The sequence below is a fragment of the Falco biarmicus genome, chromosome 1 (genome assembly GCF_023638135.1).
Source record: "Falco biarmicus isolate bFalBia1 chromosome 1, bFalBia1.pri, whole genome shotgun sequence".
NCBI classification, from domain to species: Eukaryota; Metazoa; Chordata; class Aves; order Falconiformes; family Falconidae; genus Falco; species Falco biarmicus.
The window spans coordinates 109,812,030-109,829,467 of NC_079288.1; the positions used below are offsets into that span (position 1 = coordinate 109,812,030).

The 17,438-nt window shown below is 46.8% G+C and overlaps 1 protein-coding gene across 1 annotated transcript; it reads right to left on the bottom strand.

Annotated features, from left to right (window-relative positions):
• Positions 1–9,399: 9,399 nt before the first annotated feature.
• Positions 9,400–17,269, bottom strand: LOC130158944 (estradiol 17-beta-dehydrogenase 11-like). Its single transcript, XM_056360074.1, has 7 exons — positions 16,960–17,269; positions 15,100–15,207; positions 14,327–14,458; positions 13,066–13,172; positions 11,587–11,724; positions 11,196–11,312; positions 9,400–10,097 (listed from the first exon to the last, which is right to left on the bottom strand). The coding sequence occupies exons 1-7, from the start codon at positions 17,260–17,262 to the stop codon at positions 10,010–10,012; spliced, it is 993 nt and encodes a 330-aa protein (XP_056216049.1). The 5' UTR covers positions 17,263–17,269; the 3' UTR covers positions 9,400–10,009.
• Between the last annotated feature and the right edge of the window lie 169 nt (positions 17,270–17,438).

Genomic DNA, 17,438 nt, shown 5'->3' on the forward strand with positions numbered 1-17,438 from the left:
TTAGGGGGAGGAAGGACTCGGGTCGCCTCTGAGCTGATACTTCTCCCTGCGCTTCTCCCGGCCGCGCGGTGCCGCCCCTGAGGGCAGGAGCTCGGGCGCCCGGCGGCACCTGTAGTTCCGGACCACCTCTGAAGAAACGGGAAAAACGAGGCGCCGAGGGGAGGGCTGTGCTGGTGTGAAGCGATGTGTTGAGAGGAAAGAGGCGAGCAGGCGTGCTCCGAGCGGGGACGTGCGCTCCGGCGCTGCGTAGCAGTGGGCCAGCAGCAGTTTGTTGTGGCTCAGGCAGTGGATGGCGGCTGCACGAAGCAGCTGCTGCTGCTCCAGGGCCGTGGTCTGATGTGTTGCTGGCTTGAGTTGCTCTGGCCATGCTTTGCCTTCGTCTTCTCCGACAGAGACCCGCAGAGGTCAGCAAGAGCTGGTGGCAGTGCAGGGTGGCTAATCCTGTGGCAGCTCCTCTCGTTTATCAAACGGCCTGTGAGAATAGTTGCTCTTCTTGCTGTAGTTGGTCTGTTACTTTAGCTATTCTTTTTCCATTAGGGAGTGGTTTCTGTGAAAAAATATTTTCCAGGCCAATTTAAAAAAAAAAAAACAAAACAAACAAAACCACTGCCAAAATTTGCACATAACTGAAGGTGCTGCTGGAGCACATATCTATTCCAGGACAGTTTCACAGCAAAAATGAATCTCTTGGCTTGGTATTCACTCATAACTGTATTTCCCTTCTCTGTTTCAATGCCATGTACCAAAACTTACCTGCTTTACTCTTGGCACTTTAAAGAGCTGCCCTTCAATGGGAAGGCAGCATAATTCCTGAGTAATACCATCACCCTGTCCCCCAAAATCAGACCTAGTGCAATCTCCTAGGTAATACAGATCATAGTGATCCCACTACAGGTTTTGGAGGAGCTATTCTTCATGAGTTCAGAGAGAGCAGGGAAAAGGCTGTACCAGCTCTTTCCTCCCCACCTGTCCACCAGCTCTGGCCTGTGCAGTATGTAATTACCTGTCTTGCACAGTGCTGCCATACACCCCCTTCAGTGTAGGAATACATTTCCCTATTACACGCTTTCCCCCCAGGTTTGTTTCTGTCTCTGTAGTCTCTTGGCCTGTGGAGCAGTAAGGATAAGTCTTGATCCCATTTTGCTTAAAGCTTGAGTTGAGAACGTTAAGAGAGTTGGCTAGGAACGTTTTACAGACTGTTGGAATTGAAGAAAGACCTTATTAAAGAAATACATGTCCTGGGAAGTATGGAGTCTGCTTAAATAATTGCTTTGGACAAAGGCAAGCACCACTATAGCCGACTGAAAGTGCCCTCCACCTCCAGCCCCACAGCTAAATAGCTCAATAGTTTTTCCGGTTACATACTGCAGAGTTGAAAGCTGGACTCTCATGCTGCATGTCAGGTTCACCTCTATAGATGTGCATAATAATTCTAGGATTTCCTTTTTTTCCTGAATACAGCACAATTCTGCTGAAAAGCAGGAAAAGTGTTTCATAAATCCATGCTTATCTGAGAATGAGTGGCTGGAAGTTTACAGTTCTACACTGAATACACACATACTATGCTTAGGAGGAGATGCACATTTATTTTGGAGTTTTTAAAGGGAAGAATGTCTAGCTAAACACTGCTATTTGACCTGGTCTGTTTGACATAGAACCAGAACACTATCCATGGGAAAATGGGGATAATCATTATTATGTAAAATACAACTATTTAATGTGTTTGCATTGTTATTCCCTATCACCCTGCCATGTATTTAATTGAGTTCAGAGGTGGTGACAATTCATTAGCAAACAGCTGAAATGATTACATGATGTGCTGAACTGCCCAGAGTGCATTAGTTTTGATCAGCCAAAAACATTTTAGGTTTTGCATAAACACCCCTCAGAAAATTCCGATTCAGCAGTCCCTTAGTGGCTATTTTTCTGAATACAAAAAACCAAGCCATCCTCCCTAAATCCATCCATGTGTTTGAAAGCTACTAACCTGTATGTGCATGGCAGAGACACTGCTGGCCATGAGAAATTTCCAGAAGGTTGTGATCAGACAGACTGACCCATACAGACTGAGTTCTTGGTCAGAGGGTCAAGAAGAGTGCTTTCCAGCAGGCCTCAGGAGCCACAGGCACACAGCTGATGGTCTGATGGCAACAAGTTCGTCAGAGCTTTGTGTTTTGCAGTTTTCTCTTTGCATTCTGTTGTATTGCACACTGTTGTTCTTTATTGGCCTCATAGTTTCTACATCGTATGTCCACATTGTCCAGCCTGGCAGCTGCTTTACTTCCCCAGATTGATTCTCTTCAAGGTTTAACTTCCTACAACTTCTGGACTTAAGAAGTTGTAGGAAATCTTTCCTCCCAGCTTCCTGAGATGAGTGTCCCGGATTGGAGCAAGGTCATCACTCTGTTCTGTTAAAAGGTGGGAGGAATCTGTGGGCAGACAGCTATTCTAAATAAGAAACTAATGCCTTTGTGCTCTTATTTCTGGTTTTGAGTTAGTGATACTGCTTGTAACGTATTGTGGCGCTCATCCAACACCCCTGGAAACCACCAAAAAGTCCCTTTGATTTCAGTAATGGTTTGATCAGGCCTTTAACCCACAAAGATGCCATTGTTTAGTTTTGCTGCCATTGGGGGTTTTGGCACAGTGTTCCCCTCCTTCCCTCAGATACATATATCTACTAAGTCCTTGCAAGTAGTGATTTACATGTATGGAGTGTAATTTCTGATGACAGCAAGAGGTTACCTTTTCCTGAGTGTGGAGAGACACTGAGGCTAGATTTCTTTGTGACTATTCTGGTAAATACTTTTCCTCTGTTCTCTTAGTAAATATAAAATAACTTATGTGATTGGGTTCTTTTAAAGACTTGAGTTTAAAACTACACTGGCTCATTGGATTAGCAATTGTAGAATCAGAAAACGTCTTCTAGAAAATGCAGTTAATATAAAATTGCACTGTTCAGGAATTACATTTTAGGAAATTGAAATCTGATTAGTCTCCTAATGTATTTAATTAAGTTTGTGCAGCCATCTCCTTAGCTCTGCAACAGTAATTTAAGAACACAAAAGACATATTAGTAGTGAAAGGGGCCTCAGACTCCCAAGCTTTGAACTGTGTCTGAAGTTAGGCAATGTAGAGACTATGGAATTAGAAGTTTCGTAGCAGGATTAATGATCATTTTAAGTAATCTACAACAAAAGAATAAAGCCTGGATGGTTGCTAAGCTACTTGGTTGGTTGGCTTTAAGGGATTTGTAAGACTTCAATAGTTTATCTCCTTGCTGTAAATGCTGACTTACTATACTGAGAAACGCAACAGGTTCTTAAAACTGTCATTTATTGTCCTGTATTTTTCTGCTGTTTTTAAACATATTGTATCCAGGATTAATGCTAACAAACTAAGAAATGGTTTCCAACTGTGTCCAGTCAGGCAAGGGATAGACACTTTTATCAAGCAGGGATGCTTTGAGAACAGGAGTACCCTCTGAAAAAAATAATTTTAAAGTATTTTGATTCCCTGATAGTAAGAATTCTCAAGGAACACAGAGAGAAAGAAACAGATATATGACTAAAGAGCCAACTATGAAAGTTTAAATAGCTGATTTTTTTGTTTTCTTCAGTGTTACTCTTCAGGGGGGAAATGCAGTTCACTTGATCCAAAAGAGAAATCATGACCTGACAGCTCAGAGACAGGACAGAAGCATGGATGAAAAGGGTCTTTGGGTGTTGAGTGATGGTGGCTTTGTGTGCTAAGCTCAGCTGAATCAGTATGTGCCACATACGCTTACAGGGTGAGATCCTGCAGGACCACAAACACCTACCTTGAGAAGGCTTCGGATAGAGGCTGAATGCCAGGTAATTGTATCTTGCCAAGGTGTCACGCAGGGAGCGTAGGTTTGCACTGTGTCCCTTGGCATCATCCAGAGATCCTCGAGTTAGCTGCTGAATGAAGAACAATCACTTTCCCAAACACATTACTACAGAGCTGCACTAACACAGCCGGGCTCCAAGGTAGCAGCTAAGCTTGGAGCTATCTATATATATGCAAAACATCTCTTTCTCAGTGCCTTTGAGCTAGCGCTGAGGGAGCTCAGCATTGCACAACACAGGCATTGTCTAAAACTGCCTTCAGAATTTTGAGGATCATGCTTTAGGATTTGGTTGTCTATCACCCATATTATGTTTAAGAACTTGAGAGGATCCTGATCTGTGCTTAATGTAGCTGTGTACGGAGCATCCTAAGTTTCATGACTTCTGAGGCTGCAGATATAAAGTGTTGTGTGACAGGGTAAGATTAAATCAATCCATGGCTTGAAAAATAACTATCTGAAAAATCTGTGCTGCTGCTTTGTTATCTGTAGGCTTGGGGTATACATGGCCTTAGATCATCGTGCTAAAGGAGAATACACCCATTTGGCACATGCTGCCATTCCTTCCTTTTTATCTGTTCTTTGCTCCTGAGCAGCCAGAGCTGCAGCCACTCCTGTCCCTGAGTTGGTTACTGATTAACCATATGGATTAGGAACAAAATAATTCTTGTGGGTCAGGAATTCTTTCTCTAGGAAATGAACATATAAGCAGTCAGTATAAAGCACGTTCATGAAATGCTGCTTTTTTAAATGATTCTTAGCCACTCATTCCTGATGTTATATCCATTACAATTAACAGATATAAAAGGAGTATCCTTTACAAAGTATCTCCACAGTCCTGTGCAGAGATACTCAGCTGAATCTCAGGAGCAATGTAACTGCGTTAGCTGTAACTGTGCTTCTGTTAGCGTCAGGTTGGTTTTGCTCTTACATTCTTTGTCCTTGTGAGGAATAAAGTTTAGTTCATGCTCAGTAGAATATTCTTACTGCACCTGTACTCTTTTAAACTTGCTAAAATGAGAAACAGTTATTAAAAGGGTTATTTTAAACTGGCACAGCGGGATCCTGATGTGTCCTGTGGCTGATGTTAGCTGTGTGGCCCAGGCAGAACTTCCTTGGCCGGAAAGGTATCTGTTATATATCAAACAACTGGCCTGTATATATGAAATGCACAGCCTTTGTGAAGCAGGATCTGCATCATCCTATCCCAGAGTAAAGGTTTTCTTTTGCATAAAGAAAAACCATGGAAACCACATATTTTGTCATGGTGACTTAATTTAAAATATATATATATATATTTGCATTTATTTTTTCTCTGATAAAGTAATCTTAGCTCAATTTATCTTCCTCAATTTTTTTTTTTTTGGCTGAAATTATTCATTACATCCACAGGAACTGACATGTAGCTCTGAGTTACCTAAAAGGGTACTTCCAAGGAAATAGCCAGTTAACCTAAAATGTTTTATCTTTTTTTGTACCATATTACTTTGCTTGTGGTAAATCTTGGTGTAGCCTCTTCCCAGAAAAACTCATTAAAATCCCCTTGGAATTGTGCTTGTGTTTAAAAGGGCTCTTGATACCATTTTATGTCAAGGAGAGAAAGGAGGACAGAAGTGGAAATGTGCCATATGAACAAAGTGTTTAGCTGGGAAGGTAACACTGATAATTAGGTGGTATAGCCAGAACCAGAAGACAGGATTCAAGCCTTTCTGGTATGAAAAAGAGTGAGGGGAAAAAAAATATTTATCTGGAGCTCAGTTCTCAGAGCCTGTTAACTGGTGTTAACTACATGTGTATGCTTTAAGGTCTTTGAGAATTGAGCTCCAGATAAATATTTTTTCTCCCCTCACTCTTTTTCATACCAGAAAGGCTTGAATCCTGTCTTTTGCCAGTATAATTTTAGTATAACTATACAGAAATCACTAGATGAGGGTAAATGCAGACCACCACCTCCACATAATATTAAGAACAGTTATTAAATGATCTTCAGTTCTTCATCTCTCTTAGAGTACACGTGTCAGTGCTATAAGGCTTGAACAAATTCTTAGGTACTATATTCCAGGTTAACTCTTCAAAGAAACAAGCAGCATTTAATCATCAAAGCTATGTGGTCATCAAAAGTTTAGTACGAGTTCCTGCTCAGTGTTTGGGTTTTTTTTCCATTAGAGATTACTTTGTGATTAGCAAACTGGTAGGTACTAGTGAACATGAGTGCATGGAATACCTTTATATAAAAACACAGTTGCTATGGTCACTGGATTATTTTTAAGCAATAAGCATATCTTCCTGTTGGAGCATCTGTTTAACTGGAATGTTTCTTGAAAAACTTTTTGTGATGTTTTGGAAAATTATCAGCTAACAGTTGTGAACATTGAAAGGCTGAGAACACAGAGGGGAAATAGTTTGCATGGGAGCGTGTTTACTCCTAGTAACACCTGGCTTGTTCATGTAAGCTTATTCATACTCTAACAGAGGTTTTGCAGTAAAACTGCGATCCTCTTAGTGGCAAGCTCAAACCAAACATTCTGTAAGTACAGAAAGCAAGAGACCTGTTTGGAAAAGGGCAAAATGCATGGCCAGATACTAGGTGCAGAATGAAAGAATCTCAGAGGTTTAGAATACCAAAAAATTGATTCAGAATGGAATTTTGGAGACAGTTTTGCAACACAGTAAACAGCCAGTGATCTCAGATACTGTATTTCAGTGGAAAAGTAGGGGGAAAAAAAACCCCCACAACAGAACAAAAACCCCTTTCACTGAACTGCTGGGTTCAAGAAGTTCTGTGCATTTGGAAATCCATGTTCTGAAATGCTGCCTAAAATTGCATACCGTCATTGTCTGCAAGCATTAAAATACTGTGAGTGTTGCCCCAGTCATGAGGCTGAGGCCTCGGTGCTAGCAGACAGTAGCAATAAGATGTACAGCTGTGATTTTCACTTTTAAGTGCCCTAGGTTTGTAACAAGAAACACAATTTGGGATGATACTCAACATTCTGAGTAGGATTCAAAGACTTAGCAAAAATGCAGCCAGAGCCAGTCTCCAAGGAAGAAATACTCTTACACTTTGCTAAAGAGACACATCAGGCTGCAGTGCTGTGGGGAGCTTTAATCCATGCCATTACGAATTCAGTAAGACTCCATGTGACTGAGATGAGTTGAAGCCACTTATATACTCTTGAAACTTTTACCAATCATGATGAAGACAGAAATTATGAATGTTAAATATTTTCATTAAATATTGTTTTAAATGTTCTTTCCTCTAATAACGAGCCTTTCAAATTTCAGACCAGTCAGGTCCACATATATAGTGGACAAAGGGAAAGTATCACAGCTGCTTCTTTGTTTTATTCAGTGTTGGTTTGGATGGTGTCCTCAGAAGGCTTCCTCTCCTCTTACAAAGAGGAAGGTCTCACTCACGCTGCCTGCCCAGCAGCTCTGTGCGTGGGGATACACTGCCCCCAGACTATGCCAAAGCATGTGCTTCCAGACACAGTTATGGGCCAAAACTATGCCAGGAAGCATGCTAACACTTCAACAGTATGGGTGACTGCAAAACAGTGCACAAGTGTGGTGTCTGGCCATATAGCTCACAAAAACAGCTATAGGGTTTGTGTTACCGGGAGTTCTTTTTCATGCCTCCTGTGCTGGGAAAGAGAGCCTCTGTCAGCTAGCAGGGCAGACAGAGCAGTGGCATCTGCATGCTGGGTGGAGCAGATCAGGGAATACACAGTGTGCCTGGTACATAAAATCCCTGGGGGGGTCACACTCCTGTACTTTCTGAGAGTGAAACAGCTGGATGAGCTGGGGAAGGAGCTCCACAGACCTCTAGCTCATGTCCCAGTGCTCTAGCTTCACTGTTATCTTGCGTGGAGGAGTCTGGGTTGACTGCAGTGAAGAGATTCAGAGCCAGGCACTTCCTAATTTTCTCTTGGAACTTAATTCTGTTCTTAATTAATACATCGGTGTTTGGGCCAGACCCTAATTACACAGCTCAGCGGTGCTGTTATTTTCCTGGCACAGGGCTCCAGTCAGTGCCATGGCCAAGATGCATGAGGCGGGGAAGCACCGACTCCAAGAGATGCCTCGGAGGGAGGCAGAGCATGAGGCTGAAATCACTAACCTGGCTCATGATGTGTCCTAAGCCAGGGTGTGAAGTATTGTTTTTCAAATTTGGTACAAATGTAGGTGCCTGTATGAAGCTTGCTTGCATTGGCTCCTGCTAGGCACCCATAGTGACCAGACTTTGGGATGAGCTTCAGTTCTCTGTTGTGGCCAGAAAGAGAACTGAGGAGCCTGGGAGGCTTGGTGATTCAATTCTGTCACTGGTGTTCAGGAGGAGAAGGCTTAAATCCTTCCTTTTGTGTCTGTTTCTTTATGCCAAGCAGACAACTTGCAGCCTCAGCCAATGTGGAGAGGAGGCTCTGAGTTGTGACGGGCCTGTCCTCTTATCAGGAGCTGAATATGAAGCTCAAACAGAAGCAGCGCAAAAAAAAAGAACGTAATTCGACACAAGATTTTAAATCACTATTCTTGGATTCGGTGGATGCCTCTGAGGCAGGCAAAACAGATTTACAAAATAAGTTACTGAACATGCATCCAGATTAGCCTCCTTTATACTTCAGGACTCAGAGCATGCTTCTCAAATGTCTTGGGGTTTGGAGGGTCTTGGATTTAAATAAAAAAACATTTCTAATACTCTTTAATAGCTTTAAATTATTTTTTTTAATGCCTTGAATTTTGCAAACCCCTTCTTTCTTTTCCTATCTTGGCTACAGGAATCTTTGCACTGAGAAGCAGAAGATCCCAAGCTGGGAACTTCTTACTTTGACAAACCCCGAATGTACTGTTACCACAAGCAAAAAAGAAACCATTTTTTGCCATCTGTGCTGCCAGCAGCACAAACTCCTACCTGTTGCCACCTAAGAGCAGGAGAAGCTGTATGATGAAGGCTTTCCCTTTTCTGAAGAACCTCAGTTTACAGAACAACATGAAATGCTCAGGTGAGTGGGACGGATTCTGCTGGAAGCCACCCGTTTCCAGCAGCATGTTGAGGCCTCCCTCACATGGCTGTGAGCCAGCAAGGGCCTGGCACAGTCAGGAGTTGCACAAGTAGGTGGAAAGATAATCTGTGCTCTGAAGGGGTCTTTGACCCGTGTGTCATCAGGTGCTGTTCTCTTGTACCACAGGCCAAAGACCTTTGGGGGCCTAACCTGCTGGTCGGGGTGGGCCCTGTCAGAGCAGGCTGCCAGCTTGTGATGAGGAGCTGTGAGGTGGCTCAGGTGGAACCTTCCCCCATGCACCGTCTGCCCCCTGGCCACCTGCCACCCGCACGGGCTGCGCTGCCGGCGTGCCATGCCTGGCCCTGCACCTCACTGATCCCGATGTGCTTTGCCGGTGTGACCGGGGACCTGCCTCGTCCCTGCGGCCTGACCTGGCTGTCGGCAGATTCTGCCTGACCCCTTCACCATTGCGGCACCTGCTCCACTGTCCTTCCTTGGACCTGGTTGCCACTTTCATTGTTGAGAGACACCTTTGGGTTAAAGAACTGTATTTATTTGGAATAAGGAATGCTGATGGTGTAAATGCATAATTGATAATCAGTGTAATTGGGTATTGCACTACAAACGAGGCTGTATTATTTCAGGTACTTGCTACAAAGCACATGAAACTCTTGAACGTTCATTAGAGCACATTTTTTAAAATTTAAAAAGGTCAATTGAGGTGAAACAGGCCACCCACCTCCTCTATAAATTGCTTCCTCCAAGATGCTTTTGCTCAGGGATGAGGCCATATGAACATAGTTGCAGGCAATCCCTTTGTGCTCAAGTAGACAGTGGTGCTGTCTCAAAGATGAGCTTTGAGAGAATCCCCACCTGCCTCAGCACTTGGAGATTGAGGCGATGCAACACACACAGCCAAAGCAGCCCTTTAGACTTCTAGAGCTGCATCTCTGCTTTGTTAACGCTTCATGTTACGCAGGTATGTCCCTACTGCAGGTGTGGGATAAACCCTTAGTTGTGCTTGGAAATGGCCTGGAAGCATCTGTCTTAGTTCTGCTCTGAATCAAACCAGCTGAGCTATGCTCAGCACATGTTTGGGTTTCACTCATGCCACTGGGAAATGAGAATCAAGTTTTGCTTTTCACTGGGTGCTTCTCTGCCCAACAACTGCATCAAACTTGATATCAGTCATCTTTTTCAGAAGATCCAGGGCACGTTCTGGAAACAACCTGAAAGAGATAATAATGTGAAATTAAATCTGGCTTAAGGAACTTAAATTACAGGGAAAAGTGGCACTGCAGGTGAGGGAATAGCTGGTCTGGGAGCAGAATGCATGCACACACAAAGACTGAGACAAAGCCTTAACCTGGCCATTATTTCCAGAGAATGTGTAGCCTCATCAGTCTCTTTCTAGTTTAATTCCAGTCCCACTCATTTCCATATATGACACTTCCAGGACAGGTACGTACTGGACATGATTTAGAATGCAATATTACTGCAGGATCTAGGTAGGTTTAATATTGAATATTGATATGTGCATTTGCTTTCTATTTTGATTTCAAAACCTCATCTGGTTAATTGGGGGAATTCCTCGGGAAAATGGAAACCCCCCAAACATCTTCACACCACCTGATAAAAAAAAATTTTGGGGTTAGACCTAAGTTTGCTGGCTTTCATAAACAAATTGCCAATTTTTTCATGAGATACTGTGAAAGTTAATATAAAACTTAATTTAGTTGTTCTGATGTGAATTACAGGTTTGGAACCTGAGCTCTGGTAAAAATGTCTCCTCAGCAGAGCAGTCTCCCTGGATATTAAATACGTGTGAGAGCACAAATCTTGCTTTACGTGGCAGAGAGAAGCAATAGAGCCCACTTAAAGCAATTTTCCCAGCCTCTGTGACCTCAGTCTTTGGCGTTGACATGAAGAAACAAACACTAATGAGCAGCAGGTCCTCAGCTCTGTCTGGAACTTCTCTGAGGCTGCTGTTTCAGAGAAAGCGTTGTTTGCAGGCCAAAGGGAAGTGTTCTCTTGTTCCCCCCCTCCCTCCCTGTCAGTCTGTAGAGTGCTCGAGTTCTCCACTGAGAACAGTTAGCTGCAAAAAGTAGATCATAATGATCTATGAGAAAATTCAACAAAATCTTTCTGTGAATGGTGTATGCTGATGGTCATTAGAAAGAAGCCGTGAACTATGTGAGTACCCTGTGATGTGTTCTAAGATAAAACAATCTTTAATCAGATGATGCAAGTTTGAGGGTTGTACACTCAGCAAGTTATATTTGATACAGGTGGGGGTGGTTTTTCTTAGTTTTTTCTTTTCTACTTGCCTTTCAAAAAGTAAACCAAGACGTTGATTTGATGGGACAAAAACCATTTTCTGGTTGGTCAGTATTCCTTCCATCAGGGCCTCTACAACTTCGTCAACCTCCAGAATCTTTCCAAGCCTAGACAAGAACACATATGTGTAAGAGCTACAGCGGTACAACAGGGGCAGTACTAGCTAATGTAGAGTGCTTCAATTACGCACAAACTCAGGTAATTCAAATGCAACCGTTATGCATGTGAAATGGCAGCGCACATTTTCCTTAGCCGGTGCTATACAAACGTTTATCTCCAGCTTCCTACAGTCAGCTGGAAAGCAAGGTCTACAGCTGGGGCTAGTATGTAGTGCCTTGATGCAGAGAAGGAAGGACAGGGAGGCAGAGTTCTGGTAGTTACCTTGTACTGGGGTTTTTGACAAAGCCCGTGTTTATAAAAACGGGACAAAGACATGTAGTTTTGATTCCATCCTTTCCCAGGGTAGACAGCTCCTCTGTCAGAGCTTTATGAAATCCAACTGCAGCAAACTTGCTTGAACTGCGGGAAGGGAAAAGCACAATTGAGAAGGCAGAAATACTATTTCTAGCTTTCTACAACTGCAAATAGGAGGCAAGAAAATGTAATCCAGCGGACAGACAGGGCAGGGGATAGTTCTAACTTTCCCTGTGCCAGAGGGTAGTGCTGCATTAGATATTGCTGCTTGGGGAAGTAGTTCTGGAATGCAGAGTGGGCATCTTTCAGAAGAAGTTGCCTCAGTGGAGAACAGACAAGACAAATGTCAGGAATTCTTAGAAAATGATAGCTAATGTGCATCAATCTATGGACTTGCCCGTTTTCCCATGTGAGAAGATTCTCAGAAGGAGCGCACCCAGAGGCTGTACACTTCAGAAGGATGGGCAGAGCAGAAATAGAGAACAACCCTCTACTGCTTCTTGTACCACACAGGAGCATCTTGTGACAGTCGCGTGTGAGTTTTGAAATAGAAGAGAGTATTACATGTGCAAAAAAACTGAGGAACATACTGCCACAGAAATTGGTGCGGGCCAGGAGTATAAGCCAACTCCAAAAGAAAGCAGGGCCAGAGAATCGGGGTATTGACTGCTATTGATTTGGACAGTGTAATCCCAGTAAAATCCCTGGCTCAGGAGCTCTCCCATTGCAAAGGGTGAGTGACTCTGTAAGAATGCGTGTTCCCAGGAGAAGATTGCTCTGCCTGGAGCTGCTCTTTAGAGGGCTAGGTGGCACGCAGAATTGCTGTGCAGTCTAACAGTGTTTCTGTTCACGCATCCGGATTCAAGTGCTTCTCATAGAAACAGGCCGCGTATTGACCTCTATTGACCTCTCAGTTCCATCAGTGAGGTTGCTCACAACACAGCATAATTACGTCTTCTACCTTCTGGCAGGTAATTTTAGAGTCAGAAATTAACCTTATGTCATGATGGCAGAAGCATTTCTATACACTACCGTCACAGCCACAACAGCAGAAAGATCAAAATCTACGTACTAGGGTTTTACTTCACAACACTACAAGAACTCACAGGAGCACTGCTTTCCAAGAAGGAGAAGGGAAGAGGATACCTTTTTTGCTAAGCAAAAGTCTGCATCGGTGAGGGAGGGAAAAAAGGAGAAGCTTTCATTAGTTGGTGTGTCTCATGACTGTTCCTACACCATTGCTCCTGATTCAGTCAGACCTAATGAGCAAATCGGGCAGAACCTCCAGGCATCCTTAAGTGCTGGCTGGTGTGCTTCCTTCCTCCTCAGCAGGGTCTTTGGTCGTACCATACCCAGTGGCAAGATGGTTTGGGGTGCGCTGTGCTTACTGATGGGGAAGACGCAATTAAAAATAACATGAAGAGAGCTGATTTTAAAATCACTTACCAATAAGCCACCATGAAAGAAGTCACAAAATGGCCTGCTGCCGAAGCCACCGTGACAACGTGACCATGGTTGTTGTTCATCATGGCTGGCAGAAAAGCTCTCGTGGTCTTGAAAGTCATTTAAACCAAGAGGCAAAAATGCAGGGGGCGGGGGGGAAAGGTGGAAAAGAACAATGTTTTGTTAGGCATATTCAGCACCGACCCTGACTATGATTAATAAAGCAACTAATGCTAATGCTATGTGCTGCACAGCACCTCTGATTCTGACAGCCACAGACACCCCTGTTCTCCGTTCAGCTGGCACAACTGGGAACCTGTTTTCCAAGCAGGAATGTTTCAGGAACTCTGCTATAAACAGAAGCTGATTTGCACATCTTTCCTAGGCTGCTTTCCAGGTTTCAGGTGTCAGCAGCAATGCTGCCAGTGTCTCACCCCAGCACACAGAATACAACACTTGCCAACCTGTAGCTTCTCTTTTCTTGCCACAAACAAGGAGTCCTTAAGGGCTGAAACCGTCCCACTCTGTAACCCCTGTGGGCATGTGCCCTGCCTCAGGGGTCAGCTGTGGGCATGCTGAGGACCCAAGGCTCAGCTCTGGTAGGCCCCGGCTGTGTCACCTCAACTCAGACTGCTGGGAGAAAGCTGTGAGAAAGTCTGCAGAGAGATGAGAGAGGAGAGGCAGGACTGATGGCAGACGGGCTTGGAAGTAGCTCAGGGAGCCGGGAGGGAAGGTGGTGACACAGCAAGGTACAAACCGTGCAGGGAGGAGCACTCGGGGAGATCAGCCTGGCTGGTGGCTGCAGTCAGGGAGGGTCCAGGCCTGGCTGTGCCCTGCAGCTTACTGGCCATTTGGGCCATGTGCTGGCTGCCCTTTGTGCAGGTCAGCTGATAAAAACATTGCTTTGTGTTTTTCAGCTGTGTACCGTCCCCCTGCAGGATCTCGGCGCTCAGCTGCAGGTGCCCAAACTACCTGCTGCAAAGAGGAACCCTAATACACCTCTGACAGAGACCAACCCATGCTGCAGATGAGGCTGTCGCCGGGTGGCTCACACAGAGAAAAGAGAGAATGAAAACACTCGGCCGGGCTCAGAGCAGCAGGAGGTTAGTCAAGTTTCCCAACAGTCAGTCTAGCTGGGTGCCCCTGTGCTATACGCTTCCGAAAGATGCTTTTGTAATTCACTGGTAGCTGAAAAGAGTCTAAATATGCCTCCTGAACAACGCTCCCAAAAACCTATAGATAGGAAGCTGGTAGTGGCCCTTACCCACATGTGAGCAAGAATGTTGACTTCAAACATTCTTTCAATCTGGTGGTCCTGAGTCGAGAGCAGGTCGGCAGCTGTGATCACACCAGCGTTATTCACGAGGATGGAGACGTCCCCGATGTCCTTTTTCACCTTTTGGACAGGAAAGAACCCAGAAATGTGCGGGTCATTCACTGTCAAAAACATGCAAGGCTGAGGAAGACAAATGACAACTAATTTAACTCTTAGTGTCATTTCTTTTAGGGAGAGAGAGAGTAAGAATGCGCCACGTTTCCAGACGTGGTAGGTACTATGCAGTGGTACCATGACACCTGGTTTAGAGCTGATGCTTGTCCCTTAATTACTGTTAGTATTTGTAGCCTTCCAGGCATTGCCCACAGGCACAGTATGCTCTGTGTAGTCACAGCTGGGACTATGGACAGGCAGACTGTTCTGAGCCAGCTGGACCATATCCTCGACAGTGAAGTGTTTCATAGGTCCCCAGTGTTGCCTGCGTGCTGTTCAAGAAACTAGAAGGCAGAAGTTTCTTCAGGGGCCAGAAGTCTAAGGAGCAAACTCTGCAATGAGGTGCAATACGCCAGAGCCTCACAAGAGGATGAGACGGCTTGCAATCTCGAAGTGCTACTTCACTCTTCGTACAGAAAGCCGCAAGAAATGGGAAGATTACAGGGGCTGGCACGGTTTGCATACAAGACCTCTTTTCTTGTTTTCCTGACTTTTCTGAAAATCAAGCAGCTCTGGGTAAGCCTTTGGACGTGCCCCTGCTCCCCTACCTTCTCTGCAGCGCTGTAGATTTCCTCCCTTTTGCTGCAGTCCACCACAAAGGCTTGAACAGTGGCTCCCAGCCTTTCACATTCTGCTGCCGTGTCCTCAACGCCATGCTGTACGAGGCAGAAAAGAAAGACACGTGTGTGCAACTGTACCCTGCCCGCGTGTTGCTGCTCGGGCACCACAGCAGGCCAGTTAGAGGCTATGGATTTGTCTGGATTGCCTAGCGGCTGCCAAGCCCCTAGATAGTTCCTGGCTACCCAGGGAAAGTGCTGTAGCCAGGGTCCGTGGGAGGACCAGTTTTCCAACCTTGAATTTGGACCCGTGTAGAGTGACTGTCGGAAAGGGAATGTGGCAACGAGAGTGAGTTTGCCTTGGTGAAGCACTCGTAGCTCGGCTGCAGAAAGGGCGCGCTTGGTGACTTCACAGCCAGCAGGCGGACATCGTGACTATAAACCGGGCTCATAAACCACAGGCCCAGCTGACATACACACCCCACACCCCCCTGAGGTATGAAAAGTGGGCCTGTGTGTTGCTGTATTCACAGACTGAGTGTGAGACGAGAGGTGTGCTCCAAAGTGCACAGCTGAGAGGCATTTCTTACCAGAACAGCTTTTGACATACATGTTACAGAAGCTCACCTAAGTCATTATATCAACCCACTAAGTGTGGGCAGAAGTGACTCTGCTGTAGCCTTGTCCCCAGGTGCCAGAAAACCATGCCGATGGGGACCTGTGCAATGAAAAGCCCCAGTTTACCAATGGCCTGGAACAGCTGAGCACTCGATAGAAGCTGTGCAGATCCCTGTGGTGGGTGACTGGGCAGTTCCACTCAGCCCCAGCTGCTGCGTAAGACTGATGGCCGCCAGGAATGTGGCCTTTGTCAAGGCATCTGGCTCGAGGATGCATATTCCTAAAACGTTTGGGATCCACTACCTCCTTTGGCATTGTATTTCAGTGCTTGCTTACACCCACCTTGCAATGTATTTCCCAGCACCAAAGCCAGGTCTTGCTCACTTTGAAGTTTATTTCTTCCGCCCCCTCCCCCAGCATTCCGGTTAACGTGGACAAGACTGCTGGGCAGTGGTCCTTTACACACTGGGAGATTAACACCATGCCTCGTCTCTCCCCTCCATAGTCTGGTCTTAGTTGTAATGGGTAGCATGAAAGGATACTGAAAACAATTGATAATATCATCCCTATTTATACGGCCCCTTGTCTTTTTTTTGGTTGTCTGTATGGTTGTGGGATTTTTTGGGGTTCATTTTTTTTGCAGCTTCAGGATGACACGATGAACCCCTCCGGAGTTTGTGGGCCACCGTGCCAGGCACCTTTGCTGCGCCCTGATCCCAGCCACGCACCCCTCCGCGCAGCCACTGCCACCTGCTGCGCGACATTCTCTGCGTGTTTGCACCTGACCGCGCCACGTGCCCGGCCCTTGTGGCGTTCCAGCCAGTTCAGCCGAAACGCGGAGTCTGGGCCGGTGTAAACGTTTGCGGCGGAGCCGTCACCGTCCCCAGCGTGCGTGCGCCCGCCCGCAGCGGGCTCGGCCCCGGCTCAGCGCAGCGGCGCCGGCAGCACCGCCCGGCAGGTGCGCGGCGCGGCCGTGCCCGGAGGGGCGAGCGGGGGTGCCCGCCTCCCTGCGGGTCCTGTGGGCTCCGGCTCCGAGCGGCCGGGCACCGCGTCCCCCCGCGGCTGCCCGGGGTGGCGGCGGGCCCCGGCGCCCCGCACCCCCCGGCGCAAGCGGGGCCAAACCCCGGAGCGGGAGCCGGTGGCGGCGGGTGCGGATGCGGGTCCCGGGGTGCGCTGCTGGCAGCCCCGCGGCCCCCGGGGATCGCGGGGCCGGGCCAGGAGCGGCGCCGTTACCTTGTTGATGTCCCACAGCACCAGCCGGCTGTGGCGCCGGGCGAACTCGAGCGCCGTCGCTCTCCCCACGCCGTGGCCGGCGCCCGTGACGAGCACGAGCTCCCCGCGGACGGACTTTCTCCTGGCGGGGACGAAGAGCTTCACGAAAGCCTCCAGGTAGGAGTAGACGAGCGTAGCCAGGAACAGGAGAAGGCCCAGAAACGGATTCATTGTGCCTCCGAGCGCCCTTTGCCCGCCGCACCGAACTTCAACCTCTTTTGACGTCGCTGCGAGTTGTTGATTCACCACCAGCCCACCCGCCATCCGAACCCGCGCCGCCCCCCCCGTCAGTCAGAGGCCCCGCCCCCGGCGGGCACCGGCCCCTCCCCGCGGCCCCTTCCGCCCCGCCCCGGCCGGGCACAGGCTCCCGTGAGAGGCGGCCGCCGCGATCGCCGAGCCCGCCCTGCGCCGCGCCCGGCCACACGCCCTGCGCCGCCTCA